This window comes from Malaya genurostris, chromosome 1, assembly GCF_030247185.1.
Source record: "Malaya genurostris strain Urasoe2022 chromosome 1, Malgen_1.1, whole genome shotgun sequence".
NCBI lineage: Eukaryota > Metazoa > Arthropoda > Insecta > Diptera > Culicidae > Malaya > Malaya genurostris.
Window position 1 is genome coordinate 686,386 of NC_080570.1, and position 21,690 is coordinate 708,075.

A 21,690-nucleotide genomic window follows, 5' to 3' on the forward strand; every position below is an offset into this window, starting at 1 on the left:
AATGCCTTGAATTTCAATTGAACGAACAGTGTTTCGATATCAACGCGGGATTTGCTATGAAAATTGAAATTTAGAATCATTAATCAATGTTATATTCAATCTTGTACTTGACATATGTGTATAAAAATACGAATTCAAAAAATAGTTTAGCGGTGTATATCAAAGATAATTAATTAATAAAACCATAATTGTCATTGAAATTCGAAATTGAAGGAGGTCCCCTAAATGATAACTCGATGATTTAATTGTAGATAAATTTAAAAATTGAAAACTTTTTATTAGTTCAACATTCCAATTTGCATAAATTTTCAAAATATTTTTATCCTTGCATGATATGCGATGGTTAGTCACGGTTCCTAACATCATGAACACATTCCATGGACTTAAGAACATTCGCTGGAATAACATTGACAATAGAAAAGTCTCCACGGTCAAAAGTCTCCACGAATACATACAAAAAGTTGAGCAGGCTTTCGGGAATCTTCGGAAGTTCGATGAACGGAATCGGTTCAGTGAGTAAAAAAAGAACACAGTAATTCGAAAATTTGGCAAATTTTACCCATATCAGCAAAAATCGTAAAACTCCCTGAAGTCTGCAAACGAGAGAATGTCTGAAGCATCTCTAAGAAATCTTTACCGTCTCGGCTCTTGAGATACATTCACGTACAAAACACATTCCCAAGTTTAACTTTTTTTTAAATAAGACGTCGCGGCACTTGAGAAACAAAAGGAATAGAACAAAAATTTCATTGTAAGCTTGCGGAGATAATTTTTGATGAAGTGTGCTAGCATATGAAACTCGAAACGTAATTCTTTATGCAAATTTTAATATTAAAATGACAAATAATTGAAGTTTACCCTTATATCCTTGCATGAAATCAATTTTAAAATGTATTTAAATAAAAACTCTATTTTCTAGACTTCAAGTAGAATTGTTAACAGGTCATTACATATGCTCTTAAAATATCCAGCCTTTTCTTACTATTGACGTAAATGTAAGGTTCGGCTCTGTGTAAAAAAATGGAATGAAATATTCCTTAACTTGATTACTTGAAACTTGATAAATAAGTATACGGATTCTAAAGTAAACAAAATGTCTAATATAAACTTTATTGCAAGTTGTTATAGTTAAACTATGCCAAAACTATACGAAAGAATTTTCAAGCTTCTTTTTACAATAATCAATATGTCGATTATATTCCAAATTAGAATTGTACTTTTTTATGGGAAGCACCTAAGATGGCTCATGCCTAGCACGCCAATGATGAGTCGCTCAATATTTAAAAAAAAATACATTTCAATTTCACCAGTTGTAAGCTTAGGAAAAAATAACTACTGCTGTTGTTTAGTTTTCTTCGAGTGTTCGAATTATAAGATGATTTTCATAATAAATGCTCTAGGGCAACGAGAGGTAAATTGCTTTAGAACGTAGCGGTTGGTCAGTAAAAAACACCAAAAACAATTACGAAGCACAATCGAAAATATTTTGCTGATAAATATCGAACACTATATTTTAATTTCACTTTAAAGTTTACGAACATTATATTTCAAAAACGATACTTCTGGAGCTATATGGAAAACAATTTTAAAAATAATATGGAATGTGATGTGAGTTCACATTTTATTTGGTCAAACAGCAAACAATTAAACTAGAATGATAAATACTTTATACGATATTGTTTCACCGTTCGCTGTAAAGTACGATGGCATTCACCGCCACCAACACAAGTTGGTATCGAAAAGTCGCAAAACAGATTTCTCGCAAATAATAAAATCATAGATCTACCAACTTTTTTACTTTCCATTGCACCTCGAATGATCTTCAGGTTTTAAGACTTGCAACGAAGCGGCTTAGAAGTGTGTAAAATTTTATGCTTGGAATGACCGAAAAATGTGTAATTGAATGAAATTTGAGAAATTCCTAACCAACAACCTGTACTAGTTTAAAATTTACCCCGTCGTACAATGTTTTCAGCCCGAAAACTGCTTCCATTACAACAACCCAGCATCTTTGTTGGCTCTTTTCTACCGCACATTGCATATTTATTATAGCGATAAAGATAATCTTAATCTTTTGAAAAGCACCCAAAAATTCATCTAATAAATAATAAACCCAAAACGGACAACAACTGAACCGAAGAATAAAAGCCAAAGCAACTCTCGGAAATGCTCTACGAATCGTTAGTAATGGACCTTAAAAGAACCGTCGGGAAAACTTACCGGTCACTAGCCAGGGATGGCGGGTGATATCGGGAAGTCCGGACTGACCTCCACCGACGGATGATGAAAGCTGCGAACAAGCCGAACCGAGCGAATCTACGCCGACGCCGGCTGATGCAGCCGAAACAGCGGCCGCTTGCTGGTAGAACTGAGCGATACTGGCACTTCCTGGGACTCCCATCGGTGGATAGCTGTTCATTACACTCTCGGTATATCTACTACTGGTGAACCAGTCGAAAGGTCGAAAATAGAAGCGGAGAAATTGAATAAAATTTAATGATTAATTCTACTGCTGCTCCGATTAGGAATGCATCGTGAGTCTGATCAAATTACCTGCACGATTTGTCGTCGAGTCCGGAAAATCCGGGCATCGTTGAATAGCTGGTATGCGTCGTTGGGTGGTTTGACACGAATGGATACATTTTGCTAGTTGGTGGCGAGTTTGGACTCCCTTCACTACCTGTCGTTAATGGGCTACCTTCGGAGTTTGGGGTCTGTGACACTGTCGAATTCGAATTGGAAATGGACTGTGATGAGATCTGTGAGCTAATGAATGGCTGAAACTGTGCGTATTTTGGTAGCATACTATCGATTATAAATTTGGACATGGCCGCATTACTGACTGTCTTTTGAAGTTAGTTCTTGTTAGTATAGTTCTGCTAACTTTTAAGAAGGATGAAGGTTCTTTGCACAATTTTTCGTTTTTGTTTTGTGTGTTCTTTTTGGCCCTGCTGAATAATCGTTTTTTTGCTCGTTTTGTCTTTTTGTTAGTATGGATTAGTTGGAATTCGGGAAGAACACGGCTAAAACTACGAGGTACTCACTTTACTGTTTAATGCCACTGTCTTAAATATTGTCTGCTCAACTGGACATTTGAGCAAACAATTGACCGAAGTGTACACCGTCCTACCACCGTTGAAAAGCCATTTCAGCCATAATTTAAACTATCACTAGCCACTGGCAAATTAATTTACTTCGCTTATCGCTTTCTGATCACAATCTCAAATCACTAACAAGTTGAACTTTGTTTTCAATTATGTGCTACCCGCTGTTTATTTTCACTCGTCACTTTAACGGACATTAATAGCCCAGTAGCACTAAAAACAACGTTTTCCTTAGCACTTTTGCACCAGACGTGACAGATCAAGAACGATCATTTATCACTTATCACGTACATCGGCCTCTGGTCTGTTCCGCTGACGGTATTTACTTCGTCAGGATTTGGTCTGACGGTACCGGCACACGTTGGACAAAAAATCACCGTGAAAAACAAAACATCGGTCGTCGTTTTTTAGTGTTTGTTGTTTTTAGGCAAAGCTCCTCGGATTCTCCATCAAATAATTTTATTCATTTTTTATCTTTTGAACTAATGTTGATTTTTATTACTGTTTTATTTTTATAGTTATTATTTGAATTTTCATTCTCTTGGATTTTTATTTTTACTGTTATTAATATTATAATAATAAAAATTCGATCGTAGAAGTCCGAAGTTGTTTACGTTATGACAAGTAGTTCGTTTATGACACAATACAAAAGTTTCGCATATAACAAGCAATACAAGAGGAAAAATGATATTCCTTGTGTGTTTATTTTATATTTTATATACAATAAAGCCCTGAAGCTATCTGTATTGCGCACTATCGTCGTCTCGTTCTACTATCTCTCGCTATCTTTCGTCTTGGGTTCTGTCCTCTCACTCACTCGCGGATTCTTCTGGCTCTCCCACAAGTATGCCAAAGATTAACGTGAAAGGCGCACGATGTTCAAGCTTTGACATAAGCTACTCGAAGTGAGTGTTTGAGCTTGGTATTTTTTTCTGTTTAACCCGTGGTTTCGTGAACTATCGCAATTGCTTCAACTTCAAACCAATAAACAATAACTGACTATCACAGTCGCAAAAAAATGATAGACGGACTGTTCGAATTTCGAAAACTCTGTGAATTTTGACTCGTGAGCCCGGAGAAAAAATCAAAATTTTCGTAAAATCCGCGTTTGCCACGAGCGCGGTTACGACCGTGATAGTGTCGATACCTCTTCTTCGCACACACTGCGAACTGTCGACGCGAAATACCGCCAGTAGACCCAAGAGCGAAGAAAAACTCACCTCACTGTTCAGTAAGCTAGTCAGAGTGGAAAACTATTTGTCCCGCTCGACCCGCTTCAACTTCCGTGACGAGGGCTGGCTCTCATTCAACATATATTGGCTGATCTCGTCCCCCTAGAGCACGACGCATTGAAAACCAGCAAAGGAATCTCGACCTGAGCAGAGCAAGACCGAATTTTGGTTCAGTTTTATGCTCTCTGTTCGTCACTTCTGTTTCTGTTTCACACCCAGGGGGGTGGTAGAAGAAAAGCAGCAGGGAGTAGAATCTTTTTCTCTCACCCATGCTCTGATCTTTGACATTGTGGTGTGCTGTTGCACAACGATTCAGCTTTGTATTCTCATAAGAATTCGTTTCCATTGAGAACTGTACCGGGCGATGGTTCGAAGCTATCGAAATAGGAAAAACTACAGGCAGAAGAAACACTGCACGATAGTTGAAGGAAGTTTCGAAACCGAAATCTTCAGCTGTTTTTAACTGCTTCAAAAGATAAGCAGAACATTGTTGGCCCGTACATGCATTGTTTTTCACCTTGAAGTGAAAACATTCTATGTTTGTGTTCAAGTTGGAAATTTTGTGCAGTACCCAGAATATGTAGATTCATTAATCAAATATTACGTTTTCTTGTTTGTTGATAAAACCAAAGATCATAAAATTCTACAAGACTACAAAATCTTGAAAACTTGCAGAAAAGCATCTAACCTAAGCCAAGAAACATTTCAACACTGCCTAACAAAATTGTTTCTCTGATATAAAACAGAAAAAAAATAGTTTTTTGTTTATATCTATTAAATTAAGCATCTAGTTAGTTGACTATAGAAACAATCAAACAATCAAGCGTGCTCCATAGTAAACACTACATTGATGGAGACGCATTATACTTCATCAGAAAAGTAATGGTTCGAGCATAGATCGTTATAGTTAACTTTGTTTAAAAGCTGATCCGTCAGCATGTTGTCCTGCCATTTGATCCCATTTCCGTCAGTATATTATTCATGAAGCAGTGTTTATTAATAATTGAAAATCTTCCGTCTGCACATTTTTCGTCAACGATTTTGTCGCTTTGCAAAATCTATTAATATTTAGCCGATCTACCGAGAGGAAGTGATTACATTGTTGCTCCTTCAGAATATACAAACATTAACATTCGGAAGATTTGAAACTGCATTGCGAAGAATAGAACTACAAAGCAGTTTTTTTTGCTGACGTGTTTTAGATTCCCTAAAAAGATTTTAGTTAGAAGGCGATTGACTTTTGATTTGTCTCGCAAATCCCCTTCTCTCATATCCTCATGGCAACTGCACATAATAGCGTCTGGGCCACCATGCAGGAAGAGAAAAACAAACCATATCGTATTCCATTTTATCTGTACTTATTTTTGGGGAAATGTGTGCCTTCCAGACGCCACCAACTCGAACACAACGGGAAAGGGAAACTCTCCCGGAACAAGAAAATCGAAGAAGTGCTCTAGTGTTCTCTTTCCTGATGCACGTGCCATTTCAGGTTCCGCTTTCTCGTTTTTTTTTTACTCCTCGCTAGTAAGAGCACTGAGTTGAAAAACCTGTTTCTCCCAGATTTCGCGACTGGCATTCTACTAGCCAGCAGCCAGCGTGGATGCCAGTATGAGTACTTCTTTTTATAGCGAAGATATAATCATTTCATTCACACTTATTGCAGCTCGTAACGATTTCGCTTTATGTACCTACTCAGGGAGTCGTGCGCAGGAGGTATATGAGAGATGCAGTTTTTAAATACTTTTTGTCTATTTACTCTAATATTTTAGGATTTCCACACCAAGAGCGTTCTTCCTCTATCAGGAAATGAGAATAGTCTTCCCCCTTTGTAATTACTTCATCTGAAAGTGGAATGGATACAAATAATTAGTGAGCTGTGGCAATCTGAATCGACGGTCACATCGTATGCCACAGAAGAACAATCTATGCCGAATAATTTATTTTATTTATTTCCCTGAAAATAATGCTGTTATGTTCATTGTTCACGTTATGCCCACTCGAATGAACCAATTTTGATAACGCCTAAGAAACGGTTTGAATCTTTTGTAGCCACTAGACTAACGAACGCCAACGATTCGTGTGAGTCTACGAGAGGAGAGGCAAACTAATAAATCATAAGGAGATTATGAATGATATTCGGTTACACTAACACACGTCATTTTTTATCTGTCGGTGGGTCTGCCGACAAGAAACTATTTATAGGCTCATAAAACAATTTAAAAACTGTTAAAAAGTTTATTCCAATCATAAAAAAGGCGCAAACTGCACACTACTCAAATGCGGAGAATGGAGGACAAAGGAAAAAAATCATTTGTAAAAAGACGAAAACGGCTTGAAAGGTAAATAGATAGTAACACAATTTAATAACAATAAAATATTTAAGGAGTGCGAAAATGGTCGATGATTACTGCGAATTAGACGTCTGCTAAAAATCCATATGAATTAATTGCTGGCGGCCAGTAACCTTTTCGTAATTAACGTTTTGTAGTTTGTGAATTTTCAAACAAAAAACAGTTTTTTGTTGTTATTGTAAGATATAATATCTACATATAATTAACAAATTACCTGCATTATATTCATCCGGTTGGTAGAACCTCCTACGACAAGCTTCCTCTGCACGGAGCCGTTAATCGTTTCCACAACTACACGCGGACAATCTATCCGTCACATATTTTGGGACAGATTAACCGCAATAAACTGGTCGGCTCATGTCATAAAACACCACGCGTCATTATTCTGAATAAACTCCTTGGCTTGCTATAAAAATATGTTTTACTGTCTCGAAACAATAAAACTTGTTGTTTCACGCTTCCACTTTCGGCTTGTGATGTTTCGATTTTCTCCGCTATTACACTTCTCTTTAGGATTAATTTTCAATGCACACATTATTTTACGATTTTTCGTCGGTTAGCCAACAGTTAAGGAGAAAACTAAACTATTCACTAAAGATCAAACACACACACTTACAAACAAGATCCACTGAATCGACCACTGGCTATAAATCTGGATACTGGAAAGTAATCATAAACTGCATCGTAAAATTACCACCAAATTAAATTTATAGCAACACTCCTCCGATCTCCGTTGCTCTTTATTTTCTCCACAACTTCATTGATACTCTTGATTCTATTCCGATTTTTGATAGTAGAGCCCATACAAACCAAAAATGTGTAAAAGAAAACGAAAATGCAAAACCGAAAATCTCGATTGAATGAAAGAATATTATATTAATGAACTGCTTTTAATTTTGTTTACAAAAACTAGAACGAAAGACGAAAGTAGAAAATAAATATTTGTTCACTGATGAAAGCAAAATAAAACTGTTCGATGTTCATCCTGCTTCACGTCGATGGGTACCTGAAATCGAGTCAAGAGAATAGAGGAAAATGAGATAATTAAACATTATTATAGGTCATAAACATTTACGCAAATGCGTCATTGATTCCCGTCAACCCGGTCCAATCGCAACCCTCGCATGATTGAGATATGATCATTAATCGCTGCGTAAGATTGAATAGTTTCGTTTTGTAAGTGGGGACATTCATTTTTGGGACATTCGTTATTGACAAAAGCCAGCGTTATACATTGTCATTGGATTCAGATTAACTTAATTAAAATGCAATTGTCATTCGTCGTAAAATTTATTGTTTTATTGCTACCATTTACCCAACGTTGCATTTTTCTCCCAAATATCGAAAAGCTATTGAATTTTTTCCAATCCACTTCGGGAAAATATACAGTCAAGAACTTTGCAGTGCGGACAAACAGTACGATGTTATTTGCAGGTTCACTTGTGGTTCTCTAGTGTTTTCATCAGTTTGGAATGTATCGATATTACATCGTCATTATAGTAATCGAGACTCAGAACCGAATCCTCGCACCGATTTCCATATCGTAATGATTTTCCACCCACGAATCGATCCTATTACATCAATCCTGACTTTATTGAGTCACATGGCATTTTACCTGCCATCTGGCGACGTGTTCATCGTACTACAATTTCGCAACGAAGCTTTCTCCGCTTCAGTCAGGATTCTAACACAGAGCTCCGTTCTCTACTACTGAGAAGCACATCCTGGCAGGGTAGAAATGAGCATGCGTATATGTTCCTATAAGAATACTTCGGGACGTCTATTTTCCAGGGTTATAGCTTTTTCTGCAATCTTTTGTGCGAACTTTCCGAATAAGATCGGTTCGGTTAAATTTTACATGCAAACGACTGCTTGTGCCCGTATCATTAAAATTGCGCAAGCATGTTGGTTGTGTTTGACTACACCCCTGTATCTGTGTTTTTCCGAGGTTACAATGCAGGGTCGATTTTTTTTATTTCAGTAATAATATTTATGAAAAAGATTATCACTTTTTCAGAACAATATTTTTTTTAATTCGGGGAATTATCATTGTGCCTTTAAAATAATGTAATATTAACCTTAGTACACCCCTGTCTTGAACAGCGTGAAAAGCCTGAATAAATGTGTTGCAGGATTTTTTTTATAAATCGATATTTACCAGTACAATATACAATGAGCCATTTTGAACGCAACCCAATAGCGAACTGTCTTGAATAAGATAAAATAAATGTTTTCATACATAGCAGCGATAACCTTTCAACTGCATCAAAACAGAAATGACATGGATGAAATCATTCCCCTCCGCAGTGAATCGTTTCCCAGGCCTGCAGTTCAAAGTGACAAGCGAATTAATTTTATTTTACAGGTAAACTAAGAACAATGATATTTTTCGAATAATTCGATTCCTTTTTCGCAAGTCGTGGTCTTATAGATGTCACGCCAATTCCCGTCCAGTCGCATTTTTGCCACGAATGTCTCTCCGCTTCCATCGCTATCCTTTTCAGTTGAATCAATCCATAGGCAACTTTCACGCGGGCTTTAATGGATAATTTTATTGCCACATATAATTTTTTATGGCCGTCGTAAAATGCTTGGGTCCTCGGAGCCATAAAAATTGAGAATAAATAAACACAATGACATACATCTGTTGAAGCGCCTCCTTGCCGACGCATTTGTTTTGGTTTTGCGCCTTTCAGTCGTGCTAGACTACCACCGAAAGTGATCGGGTATTCGAGGGTTACCACCAGAAGATTATCTAGTCTTAAATTTAGACTTTCTGCTGATAGAGGGCATTACCAGTGGATGTAAATCATTGTAGCAGAGGGCCCACCTTCAAGGATTGCTGTTAATTTAGAGAAATTAGCTATTCATTTTGAAAGTTCATATTAATATTTTGTTGCTTGTTTATAGAAAATAGTTTGAATATTTTGTAGTTGAACACTTATCGTAAAATCATCGTCATCCGTTGAAATATAGATTTCGGAAGAGATGAATATGGTAAGGCATGTATGAGGAAGGAGACGATGCGATAATTGCGAGCGATTTGAATGCAACTTTGTTGCACTGAATTAGGTGCTTTTTGTATGACTAATTCAATACAAATGAAAGATCACCAAATTCCTAATGAAAATAGTTCTAAATAATTGTCTTTTTCAAAAATTGAACATTTTATATATTTCTATCTGAGCCTTAAATATATAACTTTTTTCACCCAACCAAAATTTAGTGAAGACTCCAATGTTTTCCATGAACTGACAGATATTCATTCATGTAATGGTCTCCCATGTACGATTGGTCATTTAGAATCCCTAAGCTGTCACGTTGGACTGACCATGCCGGTAAACTACATTAGCTAATAACAATACATTTAATCGATATTGTCGTCCATTCAAACGACTTTCCTCCGGACGCTAGGTTGACTACATGTCCAACATATGACAAGGCATATACACATGCTTATCGAGCGATGAGAGACAGTAGCTGCAATAGTGGCCAGTCCTATGACGAGCGCATGTCGGTTTGCATTCATTACAATGAGACAGACAACAAGGCGTGAAGGCTGAACAAGATGACATGATGAATAAATTATTCAATTATTAAAATGCACACCAATTATTTACAATTGCTAAGATTGCTGCATAAATCAATTGGTTGCATGCATAGAAATGATGTGCCAGAGAATGCATTCGCTATTCTAGTAGGAATTCTATCCGACCACTCTTTTTTCATTATATCCTGTATGAATGCGTAATCATATCACCTAAAACGACACAGTTCTGAAACATCTGCAGTGTTGCCTTTAATAATATTATATTTACTTGAGGCTTTTTATGCGCTACAGACGGACCTTAGCTGAATGCAAAATTTTGCCTAAGGTACTCAGAATATTTATATATCGTTTATTTATACCCGGCTTTAACCTAGTTGCGGTCGTTCGCCGAACTCTCAGTATACAGTTCAGATACAATACAGAGCTCTGCGTGGGAAATTTGTGAGACGGCAATATCACCGCAGTAGTAGGTAGAAGAAGCAAAGTGTCTTATTTGCAAAAGCTGTTTTAATTCATGTCCAGCAGGTTGTTGAACACTCACTTTTATTAGAACTCTTGGTTTTTTTTTAAATCGGTTAATTAACGTTCGAAAAATCGATGTGAGTATCAACCTTTTAACTGCTTCTTCTGGGAGTTCTTAAGCCGATTCTCAAGGAGTTATTGTGTCAATGGATCTCCACTTTCCTACTAATCAATCTACTTTTTTTGGATTTTGTCTCTTGTTTCACTTCGCTTGATTTTGAAACTTGCTTTAACCATATCTGAAATACCGTCGTCTATGTGGTTCTACATAAACAAGAACAGTTACTCTAAATCCAAGATTCAATTACTCAAAAACTTCTCATAAAAAAGATGTGGGTGTCCCGTTGTCGTATGTTCGAGCCCCGACCTGGAAGGATTCGTAGTATCAGTAGGATCGTAGCACCAGCCATGCAATGGTTCTGTACACTCTGAATCGGCTGCGAAGTCTGTTGAAACAGAAGGCCAAATTCCACTACAGGAATGTAATACCAAGGCTTTGCTTGGGTGTCTACATTCACTGTTCGATTCTGCCATTTACTATCCAGTTGCGAAAATGTCATCGAAGGCGATATGAGCAACGCATCAAAATTTGGCTCGGTTCTATTCTATTATATGTTTTTCAGAGTTCCTAATCGATTTCTTACAACTTCAGTTGTAAGTCCATATGTTCGAGTCCTGACCTGGAAGGATTCTTATGTCGTCTTCGCTTGAGATAACTGAAACTGACCCAGAGTAGTTTCATCAAACAAACACTTTTCAGGAAACTATGTTCGATAACACGATTTAAAAACCAGGTTCGAAACTGATTAGATTTTACGTTCAGTAACATTGAAAAAAGGTTCGAAACTGGCTTCAAAAAAACGATTTTTTCACAAGTTTCTGACATTGCTATTTTTCTGTTGTTGATTCCAGGAATTGATTTGGAAATTATCTTGTATGAAAACCGGTCCAGCTAAATCGATGTAAGTTCCAATTTGAATTTTTATGATAACTACTAGCCGGGCCTCTACGAAACAGGATATCGGAAACCGTTGTAATCAAAAGAGCTCTGAAAATCATCAATCGTCAAGATTTGCAAATAAAAGAAAAAGGGATTCGATTATCACAGTGATTCCGTAGATAGCCAAAAAGGCAAAAAAGTTTAATAAGCTGGACTTGGAAATTCTGAATTCAATTTATAAGCTTCTCAATTGCTTGCCCATCGAATAATAGAAACGCGTTCTAGATCTTTTGTCGACTTACTTCACTATGGGGCGCCTTTTCAAGATTAGCCGTATGGAAGAATGGGCCAGCAACATAATTTTTTCACTATTTCATCAACAGTATTTTCAGAAATTTAGGATAATATTTTGAACAGTGTGAGATAACCACAAACAACTCAAAAATTAAGTTTTCACAAAACGCTTTCTCAACGCGGAAAACTCTTTACTTTCGCTTGGGTTTTTCGCGCAAGGACGACTCAAACGCTCAGGTCGTAGTTCTCATTTGCCTTCCGGTCGTCAAGGCGAGAAGACGCATTAAACCAGTTCCGCATCATTTGGCACAGCGAGCGGATGTGTTGCGGTTTGTACGCAAAGCTAGTTTCAACTCAAACAAAAGCGATTGCATCATGCAACAGAGCTTCTGGTCTGGTCGCATTGGAGAGAAAGAAAACGAAAAACAAAAAGTGGACAACATTATATAAAATCAGCCGTTCTAATGACTCTAAATATTATCTAAAGAACTATTAAGATTACTTCTTTGTAAATCGAAGGTAAAAATCATCAGTTTAGTGATTTGATTTGCTTCGTGCACTTTTCGCTGTGCAAAAATCGTTCGAGAAAAATGTTCCGCACTGTGCTAAATATCGTAGAGAATTCCACAATTTGGTCCTTCTAAAAGGCAGAAATGAATCCTGTCAGCATCTTGATAGTTTCTTTCAATTAAATATGCAAATCCGAAATAAAATAATCGACATCAAAAATTGTTTAAAATTCTAGTAGTGAAAAGGGGGAAAGTTTCACAATTCACACAATCGATCAACTATCAATTTGAATTCTAAAGTATAAAGAAATCGTGTCAGTTTTATTCGTATTCACGACATCCAGTTATGTCTCTGATATTACACACCCGTACATTTTTAGACTAGATTAAGCAGCTTTCGGAATATTATTTTATACTGCCATTGGAACATTTCAGGACGAAGGAGAAAACCAAGTTTTCCAAAAAGTATTTGGTTTGGCAGGCAATATGCTACTTGTGGTCAAGCAAACCAAAGCTTGAAAATGCCTACAGAAGCGATTGTTATCATTTCTATACAGCCATGATGCTCCCACGTTATTCTTGCTTGACTTGGCGTCTTGTCACTACACCAAAGATGTTTTGGAATGGTATAAAGTGAATGGAGTCCATGTTATGCCGAAAGAGGCGAGTCCATCTAACTGCTCGGACTCAATATAAATTCTCTCAACATAAACAACAAGGTACAACTATAGAAAAATTTCGACAACCCTGGATAAAAGCAGCTAAATCGGTTTCAGAGACCCTAATGACTGCAGTGAACTCAAAAGTTCGTAGTTTCTTCATGTAGCGAAACGAACAAACTGTAATTAGTTTAAAGATGGCTAATAATGCTCAATGAAATAAATAACTAATACCCTTCTATAGAGAAAGGCAAAAATGCATCTTGGATTGAACGAAATCCAAATTTGTTTTAATCCAAATACAATTCGTCCACATTTTGTTGCGAACGAGCCGTAATTCTTAAATCGAGTTTTTTTAGTTTCCAAGATCGTATTCGTGGACCGTCAAGTTTATGTATTTCGCCGAGATTTTTACAGTTTCGAATAGCATTCCAACAAGTCTCTCGTATTTGATTTTCAATATAGCATTGTAGGGTGTAATGCTTTAAACCCAGATTGACCCAAAACTTTTCGATAATGGTATGTATTCATCCAAAACTCTCTTTAAACGAACTAACAAACTATTATGCATGAGTAGATCATCAATACATTGGAGGCAGAGATTTTAAAACAACTTTCCACTTCTAGCTTTTAGAATGGCGCAACAACAATACCAGTAAATTCAAAGGTAGATTCACAAAAAAAACTAATTAACCTTCGGTGCTGATTAAACAACTATTCCCCAACAAGCATGAATCCTGGAATGTGAACCCAAAAAGTAAAGTGTTTCGGAATGAAAGGTAACTCATAACTCGTACAGTGATGCGAGAAGCTACTTGCAGGTAGTTACATAACGTGCTCACAACAAAAAATGAATAGATGGATTGGATATGTCATTAAAATGCCGAACGACTGCCACCAATCAAAACTTCAGTAGATACAACACGAATAGCAGTATAGTGAACAGGATTTAATATGATGAGCGCCTTGTGCGGTTAGCGGCGCGCGGTTATTAACCTAAAATATTAGAGAAGCATTCTAACGATTCATTTTTTTTTTTTTCAAATCACGTACTGACATTAAAATAACTCAGCTATGGTTCCTAATCTCTGAACAGAAATCTTCAAGAGAATCCAATTTCCCTATAAAGAAATTTCAATTCTATTCTTGTACGCTCAGTTTCTATGCGAAACGCAAAGAAAATCTTAAATTAGAGTTGAATCCGGTTAACATGTTTTGTGTGGTTATATTGTAATAAAGGATGAGAATTTTCAATGAGCTCCCTCATTTGTGCAGTTTTTTCGACTCATGGGTCATTTGAAAATGTATAAATTTGATTTTCACGAATGAGGTATTAGAATCACGCTCAACATAACATGTAACATAATTTCAATTTGGTGATTTCCGGAAATAGAGCCAGTGGCGTATCTAGGGGGTGACGAAGGGGGCATTTGTTCCGGGCGCAACGTTTATGAGGGCGGTAAAGCAATCTTTTATGGGACCTATACTGTCTATACTTGCATATCAGTCTCATGTGGAAAATCGACATGTCGAGAAAAAGACGATTAAAATTTTATTTTCGATTTGTTTGTCGAGGGATCGTTTTTTTTTTTGCACGCTAAACCAATACATTATTCTTTCACTTTGTGCAAAAAAATACATCCTTGCTGCTCAGTGATTTCTGCGATTGAAAAAAAATGAAATCCTGTTTACCAATCAATGGAGTGATGATAAACTTATTGCTTATATAAAAATGTTTATATGAAAATATAAATTGTGACAACAAAATATTGCATCAATTTGCTCAAATGCATTAAACAAGCCCGAATGTCTGCTATGAAATAGCATAACGTCATCAGTCATAGTCGGCAGAGTCAGTGGAAATTTCATCGTAGTGCAATAGCAAAATTCCATTTTGATTTCTATGGAAACGATTCGTTACCATAGTGAAGATCTCCCTATGCGTGTTTATAGTTATTTTAACATTACTGAAACTCTTGATTTTATTACATTTGAAAGAACAGCTATAGATAAAACGAAAAATTAGATCTGCTTTTATGAGATTACGCCTTCGTGCGATTACAGACGAATTCTGAATAAATTACTGATGGAATGTGAAGGAATTTATGCCCGGTGCTTGCCACAGCTACCATTTAGTCACCTATCGGCGAAGGTCGGCTCTGTGCCAGAGGTAATTAAAAAGCCATATAACGTTCAGTTTTACGGAGTTTTATTGTTATTACCCATATTATCACGCTTCTTCTAACGTATTGTTCCGCTTTTTTCTGTTTGAATTGCAGTAGGAGAGGGTAGACTTTGAACTGCCATCCTACGGTAGTTGTTTTGTTATTATTATTAGATTATAGAGCGATAATAATTTGCTTGAAATTTATCTTTCCTCATCTATCAGGATTTAAGTGCCATACAAGCTATGTAAATATAATACTTCTGAAAGATTCCTATCCATTTCGTACACAGCAATAATTATAAACACAATAACATTTATAGTGTTCCACTCCGAATATGGCAATCGTGGCTTCCTTTTTCATGTTGCCCTCTCCGAAGCATCATCGATCGAAAGCATAGCGGGCTGGTAAACTAAACCGGTTTCATCTCTGTCAAGCAACATGCGCGCGTGTGAGTGAAAAGGCAAACGATACAAATACTTTCGTATGGTATAACAAGAGCATAAATTGTACCAATAATGGCTGTCGTGGAATTAAAAATATCGATAGAGACCGGACTGTGGTGTCGTCCTACTCGGGGAGAATGGTGATGTAGGCAGATCGAACGAACGAAATAGGGAATGGAAGTCGAAAACCATAGCACTGCTAGACTAACAGTAACTGGAAAATATTGAATTGGCTAAAAGAGCCATTCTAAAATACGTGGTTGTGACTAGTAGAAAAATAAATTAGAGTTGAGTTGAAATACTGTGGTCCAAAGGTATGCATATTCTATACCATCATTAATACTGAACTAAAAGGAAGTAAGAAACGAATAAACAGTTATAATACGCAAGTATGGATCCTCATCTAGTTTATTGTCTCTATTAATGAAATCCAGACTATAGTTTGGTGACCTCAACGTAGTGTTTTATATTAGTACTATACAGCAAGTTTTTGTAATTTAACAAAGAATGTAATTTAGGTTCAACTTATTAACATAATCCAATTGAGGTCAAATGCCATGCTCAACTGTTCGATTCAATGCTTCCACAATGAATATTTTTGAAGCACCAGGAACATTTCTGTCAAAGCACATTATTGCAATTGTTTTTCTTTTTTTGCCTCTATAGGTCATTCAAACTCTCTAATACCGCAGCAATCATAGTTTCACTGTTACAGAACACATATTTTACGATATTTTTACAGCCAATTGCATCGTAAAAAGCTGAAAAAAAAAAGTTTACCGAGGCTTTGATTAATTGTTTATTTGCTGATTTGTACTGAACTATCCACGCTACAGTTTGTATTCTAGAATGTTGGGGGAAAGGCGGAGAATTTAATTTCGATAAGACACGCTCTGTATGACGACTAGCCAGTTTACACACAGCAACGACAGCAATCCATCGTTCCGCGCACTTAAATTGTAGTAAACAGCAGACCGAACCGGCGGCGATATTTTGTTATGTTCATTGTTCAGATAAATGTGAAGTGGCCATTATTTTGCCGTTGCTTTTCGGTATGTTACATTCCCGGTCCGACGAGTGCTCGCAATTGTTGCCGTAGGTCATGATTATGCTGCTCGTCGGTCGGTATCGTGTGTGCGTTGGATTTCCGAAACACGCATCGGAGAAGTGAGTTCACGATAGATGATCTCTGTTTTCTGGTTTAATGGTTCACGGAATGACAAATTGGTCGGACCTAAGGAACAACAGAATTTCCTCGTTGAATTTACCTGTCCATACGCGATGGCTGAACCGATTTCAACAAGCTTAGGCTCGTTTGAAAGTTACTCTTGGGTTGTGAATCAAGTTCGAGGATCAATTGGTTGTGTCTATCGGTTCCGAAGATATAATGGTATAGGTGACGCATTTACAATCACAGTTAAAAATATTTAGTATATTTGCATATATTTCCATGTACATATTTGGAGCAGAGAATTAAACATAAAGTTACTTCCCTGTTATTCATTTTCAGTATACTTTAAAAGCAAAACTAGACCTTAAGTAAAATATACAGTCATTTTCTTTGAAAACTTATTGCATACAAATTTAGTGCTACATTAAGGATTCAATTGATTCAATTGATGTCCATTTCATAGTGCTATTGATTTACATGCGTAAATTTCATTATTTCAGTCAATATTCGGTGTTCAATATATTCATTTATTAATTCAATTATTAACACCATTATTTAACCATTCAGCAACCGCTAATAATAAGAAAAAATCATTCCTGTACAGGAATTAAAACATGGTTTTTCTATGTTCCGTTATGTTACTACACTATCTCAGGTTGGCGGTTCAATGCACAGGACGCTGGTCTTACAAGCCAGTTATCGTATGTTCGAGCCCCGACCTGGACTGTTCTTAGTGTCAGTATGGTCCATAGTACTAGCCATGCAATGATTCTGTACACTAAGGATCGGCTGCGAATTGGTACAAAAAGGCCAAATTTCACAAAAGGAATGTAATGCCAAGACTTTGCTTGCTTTGCTATCTCAGATAAAAATAAGTTTTTTTTAATGAAATAAAAATTAAAAATTTTAAAATTAAAAATAAGTTTTTATTTTTAATAAAAGATAATTTTTATTCAGGCCTATTTGCGTACAAGCTTTACGTGGCCGATTGAGCTGAGTATTTAGCTAAAATTATTTTTTGTATTGGATCTCGTTGTCACCCTTTTTCTAGGGGGAAAGGAGCTTCCATTTCCCTCCAGCGAGGGTTGAGGGGCAGTTTGTTCGTGGTTCGTCTCGTCATCCATTGCCGTGGTATTGTTGTTGATTTCGTTGCTAGTTGCTGTAGATGCGCCTTGTTGTACATTGTTTGCAGTTGCTGGTTGGTTGGATGGTAAGCTATAACCTGCAGCTGGTGTACTTTGTTCTATAGGGGATACGTTGGATGGTTTCGTTGAAGGGGATACTCCACTGTTGTTGGTGACTGTCACATGTGTACTGGGGTTGCTTGGGGTTGGTGTGAAGGAAGCACCGTTGCACTTTGGTGTAGTTTTCTCTTTGTCCAGTTTATCACATGGCTTACCGTAGTGAACATCTTTTTGGCAATATTGACATGTGGCCATCTGATTGTCATAGGTAACAAGTGATTTGCACGGGATTCTTGTATCCTGACCGAAAGTTATATAAGAAGGTTCTTTTTCGATAGAGAGAATCTCTCCGCATTGGGACATAGTTTTACGAATATAAGGATCGATGACGCTTGAACATCATGCACACGCACTTCTATAACACTATCTTCCATATATACTGGAATGTTGTACTTAATGTTTTCGTGCTCCACATAGTTCACATTGTTATTGTCTTTTGCGAATTGAATTGCATCCAACTCTTTATAAAACTGGATGTAAACAACATTATTTGTCTTATTGCATTGAAGTAAACGCATATGTTTAATGTCAAGATGCATTTGCTCCTTAAGCAAACCTTCAAGTTCTCGTATCCTATGCGTGTTGGAAATATTCCCTATAGTCCTGTATAGCTAGTTAGCATGGATGGTAGAAGACTCAAGTGTACTCGACGCGTTTGCGAGTAACACCTTGCATTCAATATATCCCGGGAAAAATTATTAAAGCTTACAGTGGCAGACAAAACAAGAAAATCACCAACAAATAAAAATTTCTCCACACTTTTGGTTAAAATCTGACAAGTTATTTGTGTTTATTTTGCACTTGAAAAAATTTTGACTAAAGAATTGATATTAGAATTTTCTTTGCAAGATTTTTTTCTTACCACTCTAGTGTCAGATTTCAGCCAAAAGTTAAAATTAACCGCGAAATGGTTCACAGTCTAAGTGTAACTTTTTGTGAATTCGACACCTATCGGTGAGCATTTGAATTGACTGGATAGGTGATTGCGTATGTGCTGCAGCATTGTTAATAAACAATTGAATTGTATACCAGAGATGCCAGGTTTACAGATTAATCTGTGCCTCACAGATTCTCAATATGCTGCACATATTTTAAAAATTACACAGATTTCTGAAATCGATCAAAAACTGGCAATGACCCCCTCTTATTCTAAATCTTAAAATTGCTAAGAAAAAAAACAGTGCTTATGTATTTCCGACAGAGCGCTTGGAAGTGGCGTCATTTTTTTTTGCTCACAAAAATGAGTTGCATGACTTGTTGATCCCGATCTGCAATGTTGGGAAGTGTACAATGTTTAGCACAGACTGAATTTTGGCCCCAGCACAAATTTAAAAAACGACCTGGCGACAGCATTCGATCACTTTTGACCTGTTTTAACCGATTATCCAGAAATTCACGAGGGAGCACGTCAAAAAAATTGAAAGAACGTCACAATCCAATCAATTTTTGTTGAGTTTTTATTTTTGAGAATTTCTAAAGCTTATCAGAAGTGGAAAATAACCGCAAGAGTCGAAACTATCATTGCACGGATCAACAGCGAAAGTTGTAATCCCTGGCTGGTAAGCCAGTGCGAGATTGCCTCAAAGATGAGGCGATCAAAAATATGTATGTACAATGCCTGTCATGACCATTGAAAAGTTAGGAACGCTTCAGCTTGAATCAAACTGATGAAGGACCATTTGGACTGCGTTGTCTCCAAAAATGAGAAGAAGTTGCAAAACAATATGTTGTCTAACGAATGAAAAATCAGTTGGATTAAATCAGACGGATTCGGCGTCCTACGAATTGAACATTCCGACCACAGTATAACATTCAAACCTGCAGCCGAATTTCGGTGGCAAAAGAACTTTGTCCCAATTTTCTTGAAAAGAGAAGAAAGTTTTAAAAAGTGTTTCTTTTAACAAAATTGTCATTTCTCTCAGTAAATTCAGCAACTGTGCAACAGTTACAAAGATTTGGCTTATTTTCGTATTATGGAGATCCCGTCAAGTTCAAGAAAAAAAAAATTCGACGCTTAGATTTTTGCGAAAGAAATTCGGAGAGACAATTTCTTTTAGTGATAAACTTCAGCGACACATTTTAAAAAAATTAGAAATTAAGAGCAAAGAAGGCACTTTCATGGTATCGCCCACGAGAGAAACTTATGCGGCTTCGCCATCGTGGATTTTTGAGTGATATTAGCAAACTGTTCGAAACATCGGAAAGCAACTTTGCGAAGCTATTTCGAATACCTAAATCTTTGGCTGGAAAGTTCGTTAGATCAAATTTTTTAAAAGATGAAAGAACTTCAACAACACCGGTATATTTACAAGTTCCTACTTCTCAATTTAGATAATAACGGGTGTTTTTAGAAGGTTTGTTTATTTCAATAGGGATTACTCTATTGTCTGAAAATTGTTTTGACAGAATAAAGTGACGTCTCTACTCAGTATTGTTTAGTAAATCACCATGAATAGGTTAACTCCAGAACAACGCTTCCTAATCGTGGAAATTCATTTTCAAAATCAGTGTACAATTAAAACTGTTTATAGCTCTTCAGTGAAGAGGCGCATTTTCGTTTGAATAAATGTCAACTAGCGAAATTACCGTATTATTAGGAGCAAAGATAACCCACACGCCGTTCAAGAATTACCGATGCATCCCGATAAATGTACTGTTTGGTGTGGTTTATGGGCCAGTCGAATCATCGGTCCTTATTTCTTTAAAAATGAGAAAGGACGACGCGTTTCCGTGAATAGAAATCGATACAGAACCATGATCAATGAATTTTTGTTGCCAAATATTCAAGATATGGTGCTTCTTATCATACTGCGACTGAAACAATGGTCCTATTGAAAGAACATTACAACCAGTGGCGTATCAAGGAGGAGGGGGGCGCGAAGGGGGCACTCTCCCCGGGTGCAACGATTTTAGGGGGCGCAAATCAATGCTTGGGACTGTTTTTTTTTTTACTTGCACAAACCATCTTTCCGGAGATGGAGTTCAGCTGTCACAAAACAAACGCAAAATCTATTTTGCTTTTTTGCCCCGGACGTATCAGTGCCTCGAAATACGCCCTCAAATGTTTAAAAAAGTGTCTGAAAATTGGACCTCCAGAATGACCTATATGAAAAACAGTCGTGGTGACCATATGCCCGAAATCATATTTAAATGTTAAATGCCAAGAAATTATCTACCAAATAAAACAAAATTTGACCATTTCATTAATTGGCATGTAAAATACATTTAAAATTCAAATCAACAAGCTCTTAAAAAAACACCCTTTAAGTATAATCAACTGTAATGTTCACAAGAAAATATATAATAATTTGCTAACTCTAGAAAAATAAAATATTTTAGGTTCTCTTCAAGTAACAGTCGGGCAAGAAATTACTGCCATAGACAAGTATCTGTAGGAAGAATTTGTACGCAAGTTCCTGTTTTGAGTCATATCTTTTCTGTTGATTTGCACGTTTCTGGGTTAACTACCGTATTCGAAAACTATCCGATTGTTTAAAACAAAA

General features: G+C 36.7%; 2 protein-coding genes across 9 annotated transcripts in view; both read right to left on the bottom strand.

Annotated features, from left to right (window-relative positions):
- LOC131428834 (homeobox protein abdominal-A homolog) overlaps window positions 1-4,297 on the bottom strand; it is a 32,368-nt gene extending 28,071 nt beyond the window's left edge. For 2 of the 7 annotated variants that reach the window (XM_058592895.1, XM_058592880.1), the window contains exons 1-3: window positions 3,045-4,297; window positions 2,554-2,722; window positions 2,221-2,441 (exon numbers count right to left, since the gene is read on the bottom strand). In XM_058592895.1, coding sequence (XP_058448878.1) covers window positions 2,221-2,441; window positions 2,554-2,722; window position 3,045 — 391 coding nt within the window. In that variant the 5' untranslated portion in view covers window positions 3,046-4,297. The remainder of the gene's footprint in view (window positions 1-2,220; window positions 2,442-2,553; window positions 2,723-3,044) is intronic. The other 5 variants (XM_058592901.1, XM_058592891.1, XM_058592904.1 and 2 more) reach the window with 4 other exon arrangements.
- The window catches only part of LOC131428861 (homeotic protein ultrabithorax-like), a 349,128-nt gene that overhangs the window by 220,797 nt on the left and 106,641 nt on the right, over window positions 1-21,690 (bottom strand). For both annotated transcript variants that reach the window (XR_009229404.1, XR_009229405.1), the window contains exon 4: window positions 6,902-7,693. The gene's annotated coding sequence lies outside the window, so the exon portion shown is untranslated. The remainder of the gene's footprint in view (window positions 1-6,901; window positions 7,694-21,690) is intronic.